This window comes from Juglans regia, chromosome 7 (assembly GCF_001411555.2).
Source record: "Juglans regia cultivar Chandler chromosome 7, Walnut 2.0, whole genome shotgun sequence".
Taxonomy (NCBI): Eukaryota; Viridiplantae; Streptophyta; class Magnoliopsida; order Fagales; family Juglandaceae; genus Juglans; species Juglans regia.
The window spans coordinates 12,147,222-12,169,928 of NC_049907.1; the positions used below are offsets into that span (position 1 = coordinate 12,147,222).

General features: G+C 35.1%; 1 protein-coding gene across 1 annotated transcript; it reads right to left on the minus strand.

The window, feature by feature from the left end:
• Nucleotides 1–2,202: 2,202 nt before the first annotated feature.
• Nucleotides 2,203–6,452, minus strand: LOC108979173 (L-gulonolactone oxidase 2-like). Its single transcript, XM_018949777.2, has 4 exons — nucleotides 5,588–6,452; nucleotides 3,357–3,612; nucleotides 3,165–3,266; nucleotides 2,203–3,071 (listed from the first exon to the last, which is right to left on the minus strand). Exons 1-4 carry the CDS (start codon nucleotides 6,281–6,283, stop codon nucleotides 2,314–2,316), a joined length of 1,812 nt encoding a protein of 603 aa, XP_018805322.2. The 5' UTR covers nucleotides 6,284–6,452; the 3' UTR covers nucleotides 2,203–2,313.
• Between the last annotated feature and the right edge of the window lie 16,255 nt (nucleotides 6,453–22,707).

A 22,707-nucleotide genomic window follows, 5' to 3' on the forward strand; every position in this document is an offset into this window, starting at 1 on the left:
GATTAATCTTTTGGGACATAAACTAGTTTAGTGAGTTAACCTGAGAGGCTAAGGAAGACCCCATTGTAGCTTTAGGAGACTCTTCTTTATGACCGGCAGATAACATTACCACATCAGCAAGGTCTCCCGAGGGCCCACTTCCCTTTTCAGCAGGGTTCAAAATTGTGTCACTAGTTCCCGAAAATCCTCCCTCAAAATCTTTATTGTCGATTTCTTATTCATTGATAAATGGCCCTATCTAACCTTCAGTAGCAAAAGGCAACACTGGTGTTTTCTCCTCGAGGCATTATATTTTAGGCAAGTCAACTTTCCTTTTCTGTTGGGCCTCCTCTTGGGAAACCAAGAAAGGTTGCTTGCTTGCAGGAGGATCCTAAAAATTAGGGGACAGATTGTGATCGACAGAATTACCTACCTCCTCTATCTTGTCCTAGTACCTGAATGGATGTTCAAAACTCTGGCCAACCCCCCCCCCCCCCCAATATCTCTTGGTGAAGATGCTACCAGCCTTTGGATGGTTAACACGGAGCCAAGGGCCAAATTCATTGCTTGGCTTGACATTGCTTCCCCGAGGGCCCTTCGAGCATCCTCCTTCCTTATGCTTGATAACTCCACACTGGAAAAAAAAAAAAAAAAAGTCAGTCTTTCGTATTTTATTAGCTGCCATACCTGCTTATCATCAATCTTCAGAAACCTCCCTCGGCACAGAGGCCTTGTGATATCCACCCTCACTTTCATCCGTAAAAAAGGACCCCATGCACTACCAAACCCATCAGTATCCATCTCGAGCACTCTCCCAACTCCAGAGCCAACTTGCATTCCTATTTCACGAGTCATGCTCACCAAAGGCATGTTATGAACTTGGATCCAGAAGATCTCAGAAGAGAAAGTAGTCTCTCCTTGAGCTTTAGTCCCATCGAAATCCTCCATGCAAACTCAGAACCTATCAAAAGTCCATGGCCTACCAAGAAGGACCTTCAGTTTATCCTGTTGGTGTTGAAACTCAATCAGGAATTTGTTATGACCCATCTCTTTGAACTGTACCCATCCCACCATATTCCAAACCTTTGCCATCATAGTGCGAAAGGTTTCTTTCACTACAAGAAAACTGCTTATTTGTGACCAGCTATTTCATGCGAAAATAACTATTTCCTATTAAAATGAATTTATTTTCATTACAAATAGTCATTCTCATCGCAAAGAATCTCCACAAATGCTCATTTTTCTTATAGTGTTTGTTGATCATTCTCTCTAAAATGACCAGTGCCATGATGCATAACTTTCCTTTACCCACTTCTCTATCGACTTCAGACTGTGGAACCTCCACCTCAATTTTCTCTTGATAAGATAAAGAGAAACTTTTCCACATCCTCTCCAGCTCAATCTCCATTGCACCCCACACCCTATGTGCAGAGAGACCATCTTTGCTTTCGTAAAGACTACACCTCACCCTCTAGGAGGAGAGGACCCAAAAAAAGTATCGTATCTTGTAGCGGTACATATTGAAACTATTGATAGTCTCGGGTGAAAATCGAAGGAAATTCACAATTTATTTCAATGCAAATTTTTATAAGTACATCATTACTAATTTAGGATCTCCGTGCAGTTCGAAATTTGTTGTAATTTATGATATTGCACCTTGAAATATATGTAACGGTTTGGAAATCAGATTATATATATATTGCTATGTAATGTTAAAGTATATAAGCTTTTCTTGAATAATTTTTAGCTGACCAAATCGTGGTGCAGTTTTTGTTATTAATAGAATACATTTCCAGATCAGTTCAAATAGGTGTCTCAGTCATGTTCTAGTAAGCTATCGCATAATTAATTACGTCGTCTATATATACAATGTAGTGACCAACTCTAACTATGAAACTTGTAGTTGTTCAATCTGAATGGACTTTGTCTTGTGAGGATGCAATAGTATCGTGCTGGAGAGAATATGTGATAGAGTCCTTAACATATAAACTGACGTGCTATTAATTATCATCGTTTTAAGTACTATTATTATTTGATCATTTTCTATCATTAAATATCCTCAAGCTAATCGTGATGATGAAAAAACAATAGTTAAATGAATATATATATATATATATCATATAGTATTCATGACATATATATACATTAAAATCTAAGTATTTATAGTACTATTCTGTCTAATATAATTCATAATAATATTATAGATTGATTACAGAAGCAGTCTCAACCTTTTTTTCTAATCAGAGCCAAAATTTCCAGCAAAACTTAGAACTTTTGGCCGCAACAGTACTAAATTGATGGCATATATGCCTTAAATCCGTGGAAGCTACTCAACTAATTAATAAGGCCATTGACACCACCAACAGCGTTTATATCCTCACAAGACGTTGAACGAGTGCAAACCCTAGCATCTTTGTATACTTTTCCTGATCTGCAATAATAGCCCTTGCTTGGAGCACAATGACTGTCTTTTGAGCATATACACAACCCTTCTAGTGCACAACCCTGCTTATCTACAGTCACCCCTTTTTCCAATCCCAGAACTTGATTTGTCCACTCACTAGAGAATAGCCCTAATGGATCGTAAATTTCCTTAACCTTTAAGAATTTTCTAGCATTTTTGTACCTCTTGATCACTCCCTCGAACGCTAGGTTCCTATTCTTTCCCCAATGGGGCAGTGCCCCGTACTTGAAAAGTGCGAGTTGCTCAACTTCTTCTATTATGTCTTCGTGAAGCCTAGGATTCGTGGGGTCTTTGCTTCGATAATATGTGATATCAAAGTCTACTGCATCTTCTTGCTTGCCCAGGTAAGCACTCGAAGCCTTAACGTAGCGCATGAGGATTCCATTGTAAAGTTCTATGCCACACATTGCTTTGGGCACCAAGTCGTTTAGCTTTTGCACGTCTTGGATGAAGCTCTTAGCCATGGACAAGCCAATGCTGAAAGTGGTTTGGTGAAAGAACTCACCCTTAACTCTTGGGTCCCATGCACATGCCGTCATCCGTGCATCCTCTAGACTGTCTAAGCAGGTTCCGGATGCTTGAAACCTGTTGTGATATCCAACAACCGGATAGCCCATAAAGGCAATACCTAATAATCCAAATGCATTACTTGATCTAATAGGGAAATTCACTTCAATTTCTAATAAAAATATTTGGAAAATGAGGAAGAAAATAGCAATACCATTGTTAGTCAAACCGTAGGCACTATTCACCAGTGCAGAGACAACTGTCATTGCACCGATGCACTTTCCATTGACATCACTAGTGGATTCTTGAAACTCCTCTGTTTAAACATGTTCAAAAACATGTCATCAGAAATACCACCACATCCAACTTTTGGAGAGGGTGTTTAAACTTTAAACTACCGGCTAACCTGTGGTTCTGATAATGGCCAGTTCGAGGGAAGGTGTAGAGCGGAATGGCGTGAAATCATAGAGACCATTACCGGACATGTTTATGGAGACACGATCATCAATCCGATAGACTGCCTTGCGTTGACTAGGATACCAAGTTATATCAGCAAACTCATGCTCATTCCCAAAACTTGCAACTTCATCTCCCAAGTCTGAATCACTCTTTGCCAAGTAGGTGATGGATCTCTTGAAGAGGGGTTGTAGTTTAAGAGTGACCTGCAAATGTGAGCAGTCTTCTTTCTTAGCCATTCATGACTTTGGCGCATTGATCTACGCATCAAAAAAACTTGAACACATGATATCACATTGAAATACTGCATGCATGTTTTCTTTTCATGCCATCTTATGAAAGGTAGCTAGGTACGTATAATATACATAATATAAATACTTATCTACACGTGTGTGTGTGTGTGTTTTTGTACGGACTGTTATAAAATAAACTTTTACTACGATATATATTTGCTCAGAGACGACTAGAGCTTCTTCCAAGAATTTTCGTATTGTCCCTCCCTAGCTAGATCCATAAATATATTAATACCTTTTGCATCTCGAATCACTTTTACAATGCTTTCATATTATATATATATATATATAGATACATATATACATATATACAATATATATAAATCTTATGAAAAATAAATAAAAATTTACTTCAATACTAATTGCCTCCAAAAGTAAATTCTTGGATTCGCTGCCGTCCGTGCGCGCGCATAATATGGAAACTCATACTAATACGCTTAACACTTTTCTTTTTATATACTCGAACTCATTATTTTTTCAAAAATTCATTGAAAATAATATAATGGTGGATTTTCTTTAATATGATTTAATGATTGGGGCCCTGCACACCATTAATGATTTCGGCAATGGCCGGTAGGCCGGTACCATTGAGTACTATTAAAGTCTATCTGCTGATCATAAGGACCCATATTAACTCCCTAATGTCTACTGCCGTAGGGTAACGGCCTCTCGGACCGTGTGATTGCACGAACTAGGAGCCACCTAATATGGGGATGGGGTTTTTTCACCTAATATGTTAGCATTAAATTAGTATTTATAGTATTTGTATTATCTATCTAGAAAGTTCAAATGAGAGCTTCTATAGGAGAGGAGGGTGGAAAGCTTTCCATCTTCATTTTCTTTGCATTATCACTGTGTGAATATACTTCCACCAGTTTGATTTTCATTAGATTTATTGTACTTCAACTACCATCAGTCGATACGTGCCCCACCATACAATCCTATTGCAACCGATCTATTGGGACGACGCGAAACCGTGCCAAAAATCTCGACGTGTGATCATGCATCTTGCTTCTAAGCGTGGTCTTTACACGCCTTGACAACTCTGTCAGCTACATGTGTCATTCCAGTAGATTCTCTACCTCACGATGATCTTAAAAAAAGGACTACGGATCTCTCTAAAAAATATCTTAAGATAACAAACTACAGTGCAACCATAGCTTACACCGCCTCCAACGATGACTTACTTAAAAACCATATTTTAAGATAACTCCCTTTTTGTAAAGCATGGGTGGGAGACCAAGAAATTAGAAAACCCGTTTTATTTTCTTTTTGTCTATTTTTTTTCTATTGTGGTTATTATCTTAGGGTGTTTTTTTTAGAACCTCACCTCCTCATATATGATCTTTTCCTTTTCTAATGAAATTTTCTTGTTTAGGAGAGAGGGAAAAAAAAAGGAGGTAGCTCACTCCGAATTGTGGCAAACACAACAGAACTCAAGAAAGAAATGGCAATTAAATCTAGATATATATATATATAGTAATATACAAAGAAAATGGAGAGGGAACTTAAGCAACATAGATGCACGTACACGTACGTTCATCTTTTTTAAAGATGCATGCTTTGGGTATTTTACAGACAGCTAATTAATATATATGTGTTCCTGAGCTTTTGGAATATATTCCCAATCCAATTACTCTGCGCTAAATTAAAGACAAGACCCAACCCAAGGTATAAAGATGGCCAAACGGGAATTTCAATGAAAGAACTTGACCATATTAATGTTAGTACTCGATCAGGAAAATGTGATTGATCATTACCGGTTGAATGATGTTTTACATGTACATACACTATCAAAATTCTCATGGACGACATCGAACATCAAATCTTGTCGTTCAAGTTGGTCTAGTTTCCATATTATTTATAAATAAGATGCAAAACGACGTACCTGTGAAATAACCCCGAGAACTCCAAGCGAAACTTTGGCTGCATTAAAATCTCTGTCGCCATCATTGAGCGTCCGAACCTTAACATACCCATTTTCACGACTTCCAGGACTAACGATTCGAAGTTGCACAACATAATCATGAACTGAGCTCCCTTTTCCCCACAATGTACTGCCATGGGCACCCGTGCCCAACATGCCACCAATTGTCAAGCCCCACCAATACGGGGCAAAAACTAAGCCCAGCCCGGCCTCGCCGGCCTCATTGATAAGCTGCCTCAATGTTACACCACTCTCCACAGTCATCGTCATAGCTTCAACATCAATTTTCAACGTACGGTCCAGATACTTGGTGCTTATTAGCAGCCCATCTTGGCCGTCGGGGCAGACTAGCTTGGGAATGCTGTGTGAGGTACGTGTTGCCACCTTCATTTTCCTTAGGCTCCTGGTTGCTGTTGCTACCACTGAAGTGAGTTCTTCCTCTGTGGATGGGTACGCCACTTCTGCTGCTCGACACACGCTTCGATCGGGAAAGGCTCCGTAGGAGTTTGTGATCGTGCAGTTTGTATTCTTTAATGAACATTTGATGGGGTCCCCTGGGGGGCTAGAACTCACAAAAAAGAATAACAGAAAGAGAAAGCTAGATCGGAAAACTTGCCGGAAAATATTATTTGTTGAGCTTAAGATCAAAGCAGCCATGGATGAGAGTTTTGAAGATGCTTTTTTCTTGGAAATTTAACAAGCAGCAGCAGCAACCAGCTTCCACATTCACGTTATTGTACGTTGAGAAGATTATATAGATATGTTTTGGCCTTAAAGGGTACATATATGAAGGAAGCATATTATATAGATAGGAGGATATGGCTTAAAGGGGTAGAAAGCAAGGAACCCATAAGTTATTATAACATAGTAAAGTTTGCTTGTTTTGAAGATAAAGACTTGTATGGGGTCTTTGATGCTTTAGAAGAGTCAGACCAGGCCGGGTGAAAAGTGACGGGAAGCTTCAACTGTCTTCTTGTCTTTCCAGCGGTCAGAATGTTAGGTACTAATTGAGAGGACGTGAAAGAGGAAAAAAAAAAAAAATTGCTACAGTCAGGAAGAGAACAAATCTAACGTCAAGCTACGCCAGCTTGTTAATTTATTTTTATAAAATTTATTTTTTTTAAAATGAAAATCCCAACATCGAAATTATGAGCGGTACTGAAATTATGACACACCCCGACCCTGGATTCAATCTAATTGTGTGGTCTCAGTACTTCGGTAAATTAATGTCCAAGACCAATTCAAATGTACTATATGGTTGAAACAGTACTGGTACAAGACATTAATTAATGTAAGATCAAAGAGTGAATGCAAACACAGATACGCAGACTCTATTGAAGTAGATTTTAATGATCTATCTCCCGAAAGATTCATATATTTATAGAGTTGTAATTACAAAAGAATTCAATTTTATAAGGATATCCAACAACTTATCTTAAAAGATGTTACAATTCAAATTTCAAGTATTTAAAATTTTGTTTTGACATTGCTCCACATTTGACAACTAATTTAATACTGCTACATAATCGGTGATGCTAACACCCCCTGCAAACTAATGGGCAACAAGCAGATCATCAGTTTGGATCTTAAGAATTTAAACCTTAAAGCCACTTGTCCCTTAGTAAACACATCTGCAAACTGGTCCTCTGTGGAAATATGACAAACTCGAACGTCTTTGTGCACAACTTTCTCTCTTAATTACAAAGTGATAATCCACTTCTACATGCTTTGTTCTAGCATGAAAGACTGGATTAGAAGCTAAGGCAATTGCTCCTATATTATCACACTAAATCACTGGACACTTAGCAAGAGTAATTTGTAATTCTTGAAATAGCATACGCATCCAATAGAGCTCAACAGTAGCTAAGGCCAGTGATCTATACTTCGCTTCTGCACTTGAACGAGAGATCACATTTTGCTTTTTAGCACTCCAAGAAATCAAGTTTTTGCTTAGAAAAATGTCATATCCACTGCTGTTATGTCTGTTATCCAGATTGCCTGCCCAATCGGAATCACAATATGCATTCAATTTAATCGCTAATGGTGTATAATAAAGACCATAATCAACTGTACCTTTTAGATATCGTAGAACACGTTTGAGAGCTATCCAATGACCTTCACGTGGGCTAGGCATAAATTGGCATAGTTGGTTGACAATATAAGAAATATCTGGTCTGGAAATAGTGCAATATTGAAGTGCTCCAATGATCATTCTGTATTTACTAGGGTCTGTAAGTAGGTGGCCATCCTGAGATGTTAATTTCCTGCCAGATACCGTCGGTAATGATAGTGGTTTCGCTCCAGCCGTATATGTTTTATGCAAGAGATCAACAATATACTTGCCTTGACGTAAGTGAAAACCATTGGAATCACGACATGCTTGGACTCCTAAAAATTAACCCAAATTGTCGAGATGATCTTTGAGTTGAAATTGAGTTCCAAGTTGAGCAATAAATTCAGTAATAGTCTGCATACTCAATCCTATCACGATTATATCATCCACGTAAACAAGGACAAATATTTGTAAGCCATCTCGACCATAAAGAAACAAAGAGTAGTCAATTGAAGACTCAATAAAGCCATATTCAAGTAGCTGCTGGGATAATCTTTGAAACCATGCTCTTAGAGCTTGTTTTAGCACATAGAGAGATTTATGTAACCTGCAAACAAAATCAGGTTGAGTTGTATCAAGAAATCTCTTTGGTTGTTCCATGAATACCTCCTCATCCAAGATGCCATGTAAGAAGACATTAGAGACATTTATGATGAATAGGCCAGTGAAAATTTATAGCTAGTGCCAAAATTAAACAAATAGTAGAGTTTAACTACTGGCGAGAATGTTTCATGATAATCCACTCCATCACGTTGATCAAATCCTTTAGCAACCAACCGTGCCTTATATCTCTCAATGTTGCCATCCTGCTTCCTCTTAATTTTGTAAACCCATTTGCTATGGACCACAGGTTTATGAAGTAGTCGTGGACAAAGAGACCATGTACCATTGGCCATTAATGCATCAAACTCACGCCCCATAGCATCTCGCCATTCAGAGACAGACACAACCTGTGTATAGCAAGTTGGTTCCTGTCCATGATAAATAGTGGTCAACACACGAAGAGGATGTTTAGTAGAGTAAAATGTTTTGAAACCAGGGAACTGTTTGGGCTTAAGTTTTCCAGTCTTTGATTGGGTGACCATCTGCTGAATTGGTTGGGGTGGAGGCAAGTGTATAGGTTCAACTTGAGGACATTGTGGGAGAAGGGATGGCTGAGTCTCAGTGTCAGGAGGTTGAGAGGGAGCAGGGTCCAGAGAAGTTGAACTAGGAGTGTTGGTGGTACTGATGGTAAGCGCAGGATTGTGAATTGGTAAAAAGTCAGCATTGCTGGAAGGATGAGATACGGGTGGTGGTTGGGCAAAACTGTTAGAATAAATTGGTAATGGAATAGATGGTGGGAATTGAAATTGAGAAACCTTACTAGAAAGAATAGAATCATTCTTGGTTGAAGAGTTTGAAACCATATCAGCTACTAGAAATGAGTCCTCATAAAAAATAACATTGCGAGAAATATAGACTCTACCATTGTTTATGTCCAAACATCTATATCCTTTTTGTTGTCCTGAGTATCCTAAAAAAATACACTTTTTACTTTTAAAACAGAGCTTATGTTTTTCATATGGTGAGAGCAATGGATAACAACTATACCCAAAGATGCATAGATCACTATATCGAGGGACTGATATATGGAGAACATAGAAAGAAGATAGATTGTTTAGAACTTTGGTTGGAAGCCTGTTAATTAAATAAACCGATGTGAGGAAGGAATCAGCCCAATAAGTAGTTGGCAAATGTGATTTGGCAAGAAGAGTTAAGCCCATTTCTCTGATGTGTCTATGTTTTTTCTCGAAAATTCCATTTTGTGGAGAAGAATATGGACAAGTTAGGCGATGATAAATGCCATTTGAGATTAAAAATTGTTAAAGTCATTAGAGAGAAATTCACTGCCACTGTCCGTTTGAAATTGCTTAATTTTACAAGAAAATAAATTCTCAACAAGAGCTTTATATTTCTTGAAAACTTCAAAGACATCAGATTTATGAACTATGGGATACAAGTATACAACCATGTGAAATGCAAAAAATCATCAATGAAAATAACATAAAAATCATGACATCCACCAACTGACGTAATGGGAGAGACCCAAACCTCAGAATGTACAAGAATTAAAGGACCTTGGGTCTGACATGTGGAATTGTCATATGGAATTTGCTTGGCTTTTCCTAAGGACAACACTCATAAAAGGTAGACTTATAAGGACTTAGTACTAGGAAGATATCCAGAGTGAAACAAATTATTCAAGACTAGCTCAGATGGGTGGCTTAAACGACTATGTCATTGACCTTTGGTTGTCTAAGTTCCAAACTTAGTTGCAAAGCAATGCATTTTATTGGAGAAGCTCTTGTTGCCAATAAGAGGATATAGACCATTCTCAGCCCGACCTTGGAAAAGGATTATGTTGGTCTGGTTCTATTTCACAAAGAAATGATAACCAGTTAGTATAAAATAGCAATCGTTATTAGACAGAATTTTTTGATGGAGAGAAGATTGACAGATGTATTAGGGCAATTTAAAATATTTGGCATTTGAAATGTATGATTATCAACGAGAAGGGAAGTGTGTCCTGTATTTTTAATTGATAAACATGTCTCATTGCCAACTGTGATCATGTATGCTCCTTCAAACGGTTGTTGAGTTGTAAGATTTGCAGCATTACTAGTTATGTGTGCATTAGCCCCACTGTCAGCATACCATATTTGGTTATCAAGTGTGGCATTAGATTTAGCTGACATGGCCGCAAGTTTAGCAGGAGGAATCCTACCTTGATATGCATAATTAAACCTCTCATAGCAGTCTAAGGTAATGTGATTTATTTTGCCACATATTTGGCAAGTAGGCCTATTGGAAGAAGTACCTTGCGGACGATAATTATGCTATTGGACAGAATTGGATCCATGAGGATTGAAGGCAGATGGAGCTCAATTTTGTCTAAAAGTAGTATTCAGACTAGGCTTTTGATGTTTCTTGGCAATGTTTGGCATTTTAGATTTGTTAGCAGCAAAGGCATAATGAGTGTCTGTAGAATTATGATGATGATGCTCGAGCATGGCCTCAAAGCCAAGTAGTTCAGCTTGAAAATCTTCTAAGGAGAACGCATTATCTCGTGTGGCAAAAGTATAGGAGGTAATAAAAGGAGTGAAGTTTATCTTAAGATTCCTAGGATTTGAACAATAAGATCTTGATCATCCATAGGCTTGCCAGCTGCAACTAGTTGATCAGCGAGACACTTAGCTTCATTAAGATAGGCAGCGCATGTTTTAGCACCTTGAGATAGAGTTTGAATCTGCCTATTCAGTAATGCAACTCGTGATCGTGAAGCTGATGCAAAACGAGTCTGAATTGAATCTCAGGCTTGCTTCGCAGTTTTAATTCCTTAAAGAGAAGCAACCAACTTCTCTGAAATGGAAGCAAGTATCCAACTTTTAACACAATTGTCCTTCCGGAACCATATTGCATAAGCTGGATTAGGTGCATCCTGAATAATTTCGTTAGGAGCCTTGATTGTGCCATCAATATAACCAACAAGATCATGGCTATTAAGAAAGACCATGAGCTACATACTCCTAGCCATAAAGTTGGGACCAACCAGTTTCTCAGTAACAGGCTGAGAAGTGGCATGCAAGTTTGGATTGGGGTGGGGCATATGTTCTGTATTGCTGGAAGTAGAAGACATGATGAAAATGTTAATAGGTGTGGAAGCTTGAAAAACAAAAAAAAAAAAAAAAAAAAGAGAAAGGATCAAGCGTGGGCCATTTGACTGGCTAATACCATGTAAGATCAAAGAGAGTAATGCAAACACAGAAATGCAGACTGTATTGGAGTAGATTTCAATGATCTACCTACTGAAAGACTCATGTATTTATAGAGTTGTAGTTACAAAAGAATTCAGCTTTATAAGGATATCCAACAACTTATCTTAAGAGACGTTACAATTCAAATTTTAAGTATTTAAAATTATGTTTTGACATTGTTGCACATTCGGCAACTGATCTGATCTGATACTACTACATAATCGGTGATGCTAACAATTAAGACATCATCAACTCACATTAACGAAATTATAGTTTTCCACCTCAACACCAAAATTAAAATGGAATTTCAACTTATTAGTCATGTTGGTTATGATCACATGTGATGTCAAATATGAGTTAAGGGCTGGTTTTAATAATGAAATGAGATGAGATGATATGATTTTAGATGAGTTGAATAAAATATTATTATTATTTTGATATTTGAAAATTTTGAATTGTTTATTATATTTCATGTGAGTATTTAAAAAAATTATAATGATGAGATGAGATGAAATGAAATCATCTCTGAATACAAACCGGGCTTAAATCTCGCTCCTTAACTAATTATTAGTCATGTTGGGTACGTATGATCACATGAGATTGTACAATCTCGCTCCTTGCCAGCACTGTTTCATAAACAAATTTATAGAATGTAATCATGTCAAATGTTATAAAAGAATTATATGTGTTTTCCCATAGCACTAGTTAATTTAAAGTGAATAGACAATTCATAATCCCAAAAGTCCCTTATTGGTAGATATTTGACGAATATGTTGCCAATAACGAGTTTTGTTCAAAAATCTCCACATGTTAATCATGTCCTAATTATGTATACTATAATAATAAATAAATATTTATGATAAATTATTTATAACGAAAATGACAAAATATAATTATTTTTATAAAAAATAATTGATCATAAATAAGTAATTTTCTTTTAATGATATTGGATCTAGCGAGAGTTAAATAGAAGAAGCTAAATGCAAAATTTAGAAACTCAAAACATGATGAGATTTCTACAATACGTAAAAATGATGATATATCTAAGAGCTTGGTTTCACTTTCACCTTTAATCCAATATTATTTTTCAAGCTCAGTAATTGAGGCTAGCCAAAGCAGCTAGCTTTTGTCTGCAAGTCAGGTTTGATAAAGATGGAAATGGATTTAAATTATATTTTTATGAAATTGTTGGTAGGTATAAGCTGGACATGAGAGTTTTCAGGTCCTCGTGACAGTTATGGTTTTTCTAAACTTGAAATGATGTAGTTTGGTTGCTTTACATTGGGTTTTAAACTATGCGCGCAGTACTCCACTTCTCCACCTGTCACGAACCTTGTAAGAGAGAAAAGAGAGATCGATTTTGCAGCTAAAAAGATCGACCTTGGAACTAAATTATATAAGGTTTGGTTTACAAGACTTGTGCTGCACCGAAATTTTAAATTTTTATATATTATTTAAAAATATATAATTTAAAAAAAATAAAATTATATATTTTAAATTATATACAAGATGTAGTAAGGGTGATCAGCTCTCTACAGAGTGGGCCACCCCTCCCCCGCCCCTCGCCCCCTCATATGTGGGGGTGGGAAATTTTTTCCCGTACCCCACCCATGCAGGGCAGGGTACCCCGTCCCGCTGCCAGGGTGTAGGAGTGGACCCACATCCGTCCGCAGCCCCGCATTACCTTAATGGGTCTTCGGCTTAGTACAATTTTCTGGATTTTAAATGGCCTAGAATCCGTTTTTGGGTCACTTTGAACCCATAATTTAACTTAAGAAATATATAGATTCAAAAACTGAAAAAAAAAATATATACATATATATATAATCATAGATTTAACTATTAAGTAGATATTAAGTTTCAACTATTAACTAATTAAATAATAATCATCACTAAGGCACTAAACTAAAATAAGTAGTTTACAATTAATCAAATTAAGAGAACTAATAAATTATTATACTATTACAAACTCCTCTAAAAAAAATAAATATTACAAATTGTACAATTAACTATTGTAGCAACATTACAATTAATTGTAAATTAACAAAATCATATTTTTTCAATTTGATCAATTTGATTTTGGAGTGGAGTCGTAGCGGTAAGTTCACTGAATGGTGAGTTGTGTCAATTGCTGTGAGACTGAAAATCAAGACCATAAAAGTTAATAAGTTATAAAACCTGAAATATTAATAAGTTGAAAATAAAACAAATTAAAATTAAAAAGTTATAAAATGAAACAAAATTTTAAATGTAAAAAATAATTAAGGGAGAAATTGTGCAAACTATGGCAATGGTGGGTCCAATACAAAGTCATACTATATCGAATGTACCCGTAGACGCCGTCTCATGTATCACTATAAGTATTAAATATGAAATCAAATTAATGAATACCAATTAAATGAAAATAAATAAATTAAAATAAGAAATTAGAAAATGAAATTAAAATAAATACTAGATCCAGGCTGATCATCACCCTCCTCCTCGACGTCGGCCTCCTCATACTCAAGAACATCCGGAACATGAATTGGAGTTCACTTGATACAATTCTGCGTGCAAATCAAAACCTCCACAGTAGCAAGAGCTAATGAACTCCGAAATGAATCTAATACAAGCCCTCCGATGCTAAAGGCCGACTCTGGGGCTACGGTGCTAACAGGGCTGACCAAAACTGTGCGGGCTATTTCTCCAAGGATGAGATACTTCACGGCTGCTAGAATCACTGCTGCTAAGTATCTGTTTATCTCTGACTGAGCCTCTGCAGAACTCCGGAGAAAGGAGGTCTACTCATACCTCTCACCCCACTCTAATCTACGTTTTTTCCCAACCTCGACTTCAGAAAACTATGAGCCTGAGGCTGATGGGTAGGTGTAGGTGCCACAATATTACAATCCCGTAGGGTAGAAAACTCATCAAATAATTTATTAAGGTTTCCCGAACCCTTGCTGCAATGAGCTCAACCCATACTTGCCCGTACGCAATGCCCAATCCAAATATCATGCCATCCAACTTATACCTCGGGTCAAAGACGACAGCTACATATAACAAAATATTAGCCTTAGTTAAATCTCCTCAATACTTATCGTATTTTGTCCTCATAATCAATGACATCTCCCACAGCCTAATGTGACTACCTACGACCATGTCATCTAATTCTTCTTTTACCCTACATATTTGCTGACATACAACATTGGATGTAGGGTACAAAGTTCCAAATAGTCTCGTGGTGACATCATAAAAAAGTCTCAAAAACTCTACAAAAATAGTTACAATTTTCCAATCATTATCTACGGGTTTCCCCAATCTCCCATGATTATCAAAATATTTAATATATTGGATGTCTTCGTCACCCAATAATGCAAATGTCAACTTATATTCTTGGGCCGCCTCCAACATTAGAAATGTTGAGTTCCATCGTATAGGCATATCAGTACAAAGACCCTTTAGATGTTAGGCCCGCAGATCTCGCAGCAACCTTGAATTTCTCCAACCTCGAAGGAGAATATCTCACCTATCTCATAGCAGTCCTAACCCGATCAATCAAGTCATGAAGATCTCTCAAAGCATTAGTGACAATCAGATTTAGAATATATGATGCACATCTCACATGCAGACACTCACTACCCATGAGTATCTTATTTGCTTCTCTAAGATAGGTCTTCAGATGTCCTAATGCAACATCATTAGACGAGGCATTATAGACTGTGACTATAACAACTTGAGTCAACTCCCACTTCTTTATTGCTGCTTCCAAGGCCTTCCCAATTGTCTCACCCTTATGATCGGTGATTTTACAAAATTTTATAATTTTCTTTTGCAATGTCCAATGACAATCAATAAAATGCACAGTCAAAGACATATAATTAAAATGTTGGATCAATGTCCAAGTGTCAGTGGTGAGACAAACAAATTGATCCGCCAATTGACCCCTCAACTTCTCATTTTCAATATAAAAATATTTTTTTACATCCTTTGCCACCGTGTGGCGAGAATGAATATTAAACCTTGGTTCCAAGTAGAGAGAATACGCTTGTAACCCTTTCCCATCAACAAGTTGAAAAGGTAACTCGTCCATGATGACCATACGAGTTAGGTGTCTTCTATACTCATCGGGATCATACTTATTATACCCCCTTAAAGTTGCACCCGCACTAGTCTCATCCGCTATTTGTTTAAGTCAAATTTCTAGCCTAGATTGACTTTTCTCTTGTAATGATCTTAATATTGGACTTTTTTTGCATTGCTCTTCTAAGTGCACATTTAATTGTGAGGTGTCATGTTTCGTATAGTGACATCCATAAATTTTCCCACAATGGTTACACTTGGCTTGTGGGTTACTTGGGTCACCACCCTCTAGTTTAGTGAAATGACTCTAAACTATTGAAGCAGGTTTCTTGCTGGGCTTGGGGGTAGGGCAAGGTGCCGTAGGGCTAGGGGTAGGAGTATGAGTATGAGGGGTAGGTGTAGGTGTAGGGGTAGGGGTGCCCTCGGCCTGAAAAGGAGAGCTGGCACTGGAATCTATTGGCATATTCATGAACTCAAACCAACAAAAAATCTAAAATTATAGAAAACATAGCAACATGTCAACTATATATTAACAAAATAGATTATAGTTTCTTAGACTTGAAAGACTATAAGCATAACAACTATATAATGAACATAACAAAATGTAGAGTAAAAAAAAGTATCACTTCACATTCATATACTCTACAATTATAAGGCACCACGCATTAATATCCTTCTAGTTTTTTAAAGATCATAAAGGATAAAATCTATGTATTAATAAATAATTTAATTAATAGGATATTCAAAATCTCTAATATAATCACATTATAGGACACATTGTAATAAATTTAGAATATAATTTGTATACAGTCCAAGACTATATGACTATATAATAACCATTCATATCACATACTCAAAGCCAAAACAATATTTGATCAGCCCGGACTAACTTAGTATGCCTTTTTTATCTCTTTTAATTTTTTTTTTTTTTTGCCATTTTTAGGTAAAGAATTATGTTACATACATGCATGGTGACAAAGTAAATACTAAAATAAAGCTCGAGAATAAAAATAAAAAGAGCAAGAATGATTAAAAAAACTTGATTCATGTCTTACCTAACATCTTGATTCTTTATGTCAATATTAATTGGCATCCCTACTATACATGGCCAATGCCTTATCAAGTTTGTTGAAGTATACACTTACCAACTAAAGTCTAAGATGGTCTATCTCTTTCAAGTTTGACCTAAAATGAGATGATTGTACTGAAATAACCTAGTGCATTCTAATTTTTATTATTTTTTTTTTTTTGTTCAATTTGGTAGGGAACATGAAATTCTTTTTTTAAACTCCTAAATTAATTTTTTAAACCCCTAGTGCATAGCAATTTTAAAGATTAAACCCCCCCCTAAATTAATTTAGGGGTTTCAAAGATTGAAAACCCTAAATTAATTTAGGTGTTGCAAAGATTAAAACCCCTAAATTAATTTAGGATTTCGAATTGGAGCCTTAAATTAATTTAGGATTCCAATCTGAATTAATTAGACACAAATAATATGGCACTCTTTAAAGTATAAATCAAACAAAAAAATAATAATTACAGAAAACAAAAAAAAATCACATGCACGGGACTTATTCAAAGTTCAAACCACATGCACAATTTAAGCTCCACAGCATACAATTCACAAAATCTCATCATCCATCTCCGATAAACCTCATCTTTCCTCCAATCTCCATTAAAAATATAAATCACAAAAAAAATAAAATTTTGAATTTAGGGTTTCTTACCTTTGAATCTTCGGTGACGGAGATGAAGAGAGAGGGACCGGGTGCGAGTCGTGCGATGGCGACGGGGACGGCGATGCAGAGAGAGGGACTGGGTGCTGCGCCGGGAACTCAGAGAGAGGGAGTGACTGAGAGCAACTAAGAGTTTGAGAGAGGGAGAAGTGAGCGACGTCGTTTCATGCCTGGGTTTTTTTTTCTTTTTCTTTTTTATATAAATATATAAAATATATATCGGGGACGGGGCAGGAGTCACCCCCATCCCGCCCCCGAAGAGAAGCCCAGATGCGGGCGGGTGGCCTTGCCCCCCGCATTGATCGGACAGGATGACTCGTCCCACCACGTGTGGTGGGACAGAAGCAAGGCGGGACAATGGAAACGGGGCTCTGCAACCCACCCCTAAGATGTAGGACTTATAACTAAAATTTTTCTTGATTTAAATAGAAAAATGCGAAGCCTCCCACCTCACCTATCCTTTATAAAATAAAAGTGTCAAAGTAGAGTGATAAAGAGTACTCCAGGGAATGAGATCATTATCAGATCGTATCATTTACTATGATCGATCGAGTGCATGCGTACGTACCGTGATTTAATGTTTGAACAGCTTCTTGATTGCCACGTCTAAAGAACTAATTCTTTCAGTACTTGACACACAATCAGCTTGTTAATGGTTTGCGCACGATTTAATGTTTTGTGTCATTGCAAGAAAAATTGATCTTTATGATCAGTAGTTGTTTGATATAAAAATAAATTTATTTTTATTATAAATAATCATTTTCTCTTGCAAATGATCTAAAAGCTGTACATTTCCTCAGTTTTGCAGCCTTCTTTCATTCATTCGTTCTTTCTTGAATTCCACGTTAAACAACTAATGAAACCGGTGGCATTTTTATAGTATGTACTCGTAGGCAAAGAGATTTTAATATATTTTTTTGGGGAGGAATAGAGCTGTATAGACTAGGGATCTAACCGATCCAATTCGATTCCATTTGAAAACATTTTGAAATCAAATTTGATATATATCGATTTTAAAATTTTAAAAATTAATACAGATAAATTTATTATTAAAATCAAAATTTTTGATTTTTTTTTTTTTTATTTTGATTCAATCTAATCTAATTTTTGGTATATCATTTATACGGATAATACTATATATGTTTAATATTATATTTTTTTAATATTAAATATAATTATGAGAATTTAATATTTATTATTAACAATTACTAATTCTTTAATATTCAATTATAGTAGTATAATATAAGTAATATCTAATTTATTAGTGAAGTTAATAAATTTGAATAATAAGATTAAAATAGTATTAATAGTGTCTAATTATTATAGTATATTAATTTTATGTTATAAGATTAATAGACTTAAATAATAAGATTAAAATTTTATTTTAAATTAATTAAAAATGTAGCATATGATATATATATATATAATAATAATATAAAAATTTAAAAATATATATCAATTTGTTTCGGTTTAAACTAATTTATAAAATATAAAAATGAGTATCATACCGATTTAGGATCGATTTTAGTTTTTATGAACTGGTACTACATCGGACAGATTATAAACCGGACCAAACCCATCTATTTAGTTCAATCCAATTCGATTTAACCGATTTTTTTATTTTTTTCTTATATAGACTATATATAACTATTCTAAAAATATAATTAAGTACGCTCTGGTGCTTCAGAACAACCACGTAGGAGAAATAATCAATACAATATAATTCAGACGAAACTACGCACCATGAAGCCTAAACCAAGGAATATTACAGAAGCATGTACTACATCGATCATGAGATCATTTTTATATGGTCTTTCACTCCGATCGAGTGCATACCATGTACGACATGTTCACGCCAACACACCTTCCCGCGTAATTTCCCAAACGGGTCTTGTCACGTATAAAAAAATTGTCGGTGCAGGACACAATGATGCTTTGCGCATTTTTTTCTCGTGTTGAAATAGTTAAACTATTGGATTGTTCTTTCTGGACTTTCTTGGAGATTTTACGTGTGATCTGCATTTGCTCAGGGGTTTGCTAGCTTTTCCCTTTGTTTTTGTTTTCTTTAACTTGCGTCATTACATAATGGAATCAATCACTTTATATATATATATATATATATATATATATATATATATATATATATGATTGCTGCCAAACTTCTAATCAAAAAAGACATTAATGCATCTGTATTATTTTATTTACGAGATGTTAGATTCAATTATTTTAAAATTAATATCTTTAATATAATTGAGTCCTCACTTTTTGAAGGACCGATTCAATTTAATTATTTTTCTGATTTAACTCTTTCACTGAATGATAAATATATAATATATAATATCATACTCTCAATCAGTCACTTTTTATTATTAAAAAATTAATTTCTTCGTATAAATTTCGTATATATTTATTTTTTATAAAATAATTGTATGAAATTTATGCATTCTATGACTATATATAATATTCTTTGTCTATTTTTAATATTTTTATCTCATTATGATCATAAGATGTCATTTTTCATCAACTCTTTAACTATTTTTTTTAAACAAAAAAAGGATGAAACAAAGGTAATAAAACTATCGCATTTTATATCATAGAATGAAAATAAAATAAAAAAATACGTAACATTATTAATGTTTTTATACTCCGACGATAAACTGTAAGAAAAGAGATTTTTAATATAATTTTGTTTAAGTTGTCTGACGATATATAATATTTATGATCTCATGTTAACATAATATAATTAAGGACATGATAAGCGTGATCCGTTACTCATGATCATGGTGGTTATGTCTAAGACTTCTATGTGACCAACCGACCTATCGACCCCATTCCCTTGATCAGATCGATTGGTAACACGACCTATTTTATTGTCTCAAATCTCAAACCTTGTTTTAAATTTAAATTTTAAATTGAACCAATTTATTTTAAATTATTCAATTATTTTAAAGTTAAAATTCTGATTTTAAATGGGGCTAGTGTTATTGAACCAAATTAAAATTTTAAATTACATATGCCTCTTCAATTTTGGATCAGATAGTAGCAGTACTTCTAATTTTTGTAAGGAGACTGACAAGGATGGCTGCCATTCGTACTACTTTTACTACTTTATTAATGCTTGCCCCAGTAGCTATTCAACTTAGCTAGCTATTTGGGTGCAATATTATGACTTAGACAGGTTTGATATTAATGCATATTCGTGCTCTCATTTTTTGATTTGGTACAGCTAGCGGGTAATATCTTGTATTAATGATCATTTACTCCTCTCAAGAATTATAAGTACTATTGCTTGGGAGTTATGGAAGTTTAGGACTTCGTTACTTTTTCAAACTATAGATGTAGTTACAGCTGATATTGTTGATTGAAGTTTTGATTGTGGAAAGCTTCCAGCTCCTACATACTCCTAAAAAAATTCATATGCAAGTTTCTAAACCTTGTTGGAAACGAAACCCCACCTTGTGGCAAATAGAAGCTTAATTTTGACGGGGCTATTTTCCTTTCTAAACACAAATCAGGTGTCGGAGCTATTTTACGAAATGTGAGGGGTGAATTGATTGTGGCTATGTCTCAAAGGGAAGATGGGCTTTATGCAGTCGATGAAATTGATCAGTCTGTAACGCCTCGATCCCAGAGATCCAGAGAGTTAACTCTTAATACTTCATATCAACTTCAATAACACAACCATAAAATCCAGGAAAGTCCACAAAATATCAATTCATTTACTCAACCCAAATATCTATGTTCCTTCATAGGGACAACAAATAAATTCTCAATAACATAAATTAAAAACTCTCCAAAGACTCGAGAATATCCTTAACTCACCAAATCAAAATAACCGAAAATAAATCAATTTACTAACTACGACTCTCAAATAAGCACTTGTACCCTCGGACACTTATTCCACTATGATCATCACACTTTACTAAAACTTCATACTCTTGTTATCCAGCTGAATCATACAAATTATCTGAAAAAAATTTGGAGATAAGGGGTGAGTTATCAACAACTTAGTAAGCAAAGAATATATACTAGTGTGCAAACATGAGCATTTATAGAGTTCAGAATGTCGAACAAAATACTTTTACTTTCAGAAAGCAGAATCAAAACATGTTATCAAAAATATCAAAGCGAAAGTTTCAAAAAATATTCTTATTCAAAGTCTTTTGGCATAGCATAACTAACCACCATCATACCAAAACATCATATCACAACAGAGGCCATGTTTAACCCCGTGGTAGGGTTGTGCAAAATCTCGATAGCTAATCGATTAGAAACAAAATGTGAATCTTCCCCTTATTTATTCTCGAAACCCTAAGTGTGCACACAGGAAAGACCACCAGAAAAATCACTTTGTTTCAAAAGTGGGTGCACCAAAAATAGAACAGTTGGTACCAACCCAAATAGAAGCCACTATTAGCACCCACGGTAGGTCAAACAGATCACCATCCACAAACCAAATCCAGATTCAGAATGTCATGCCAAAAGTTTTCAGAAATCACATCATTTCATATCAGAGTACAGAACATCTTCAGAACAGAACATAATCAGATCACAAAATATAATTTATGTACAAAATTTCATATTCGCTCTATTTTGAACAATTAAGAAATAAAAATGTCAAAAATAGGCTCATGTCTACACCAGTCATGCTAGAAAAATACTTTATTCTTGAACAGAATCTCATGAGTAATGCAGAACAAATAACTAAAGAAGTTCAAATTTCTTTTCAAAACAAAACATGCATATTTTCCAAAATTGACCTCAGTCCATTTTATTTTTATGCAAAGTCTAGCATTGGAACCCCGCTTACCTGGACTTCTTAACTTTTCGAAATTTCTCCACAGTAGTACTGAACGAAAAATCAATCGTCACCTATAAAATTGTCATGTAACTCCCATAAATTTCAATCGAACAAGTATTTTGATTCTTAAACCTGAAATACTAAAATAATTTGTTTTTCCTAAATGTCTAAAATTCTCTTAATCCTGAAAAAAAATACCATCACTTCTCTCAAAATCATCAATATTCGCTTAATTTCTCCAACTAAAAATATTAAAACCTAACTTATTTACTATTGAAAACAAACTATAAAATTTAATACTAGATAATATAATCATCCCAAAATATTTTAAAATAAACCGTAACTATTTTCTTTAATAGACTAACCATATCTAAAGTGTAAAAATAACATTATACCTTTATCGTTTACTCTTAAACTAAATCTTTACTAAATAACATGTTAAATTACTTAAGCGATTTCTGTGATCATGATTAAAAAAAGTTTATTAACAAATTAAAAATTTAAAAACACATTATCACAACTTGCAGTTCAAATGGTAAAAAAGTAATTAACGATATTAGTGTAAAATATGGCTT

Coding starts and splice junctions, on each gene's coding strand:
- LOC108979173 (XM_018949777.2), bottom strand. CDS start 6,283: ATGGCTGCTTTGATCTTAAGCTCAACAAATAATATTTTCCGGCAAGTT. Junction 3,613..5,587: donor TTCTCGGGGTTATTTCACAG/GTACGTCGTTTT, acceptor TCACATTTGCAG/GTCACTCTTAAACTACAACC. Junction 3,072..3,164: donor CTACGGTTTGACTAACAATG/GTATTGCTATTT, acceptor TTGGATTATTAG/GTATTGCCTTTATGGGCTAT.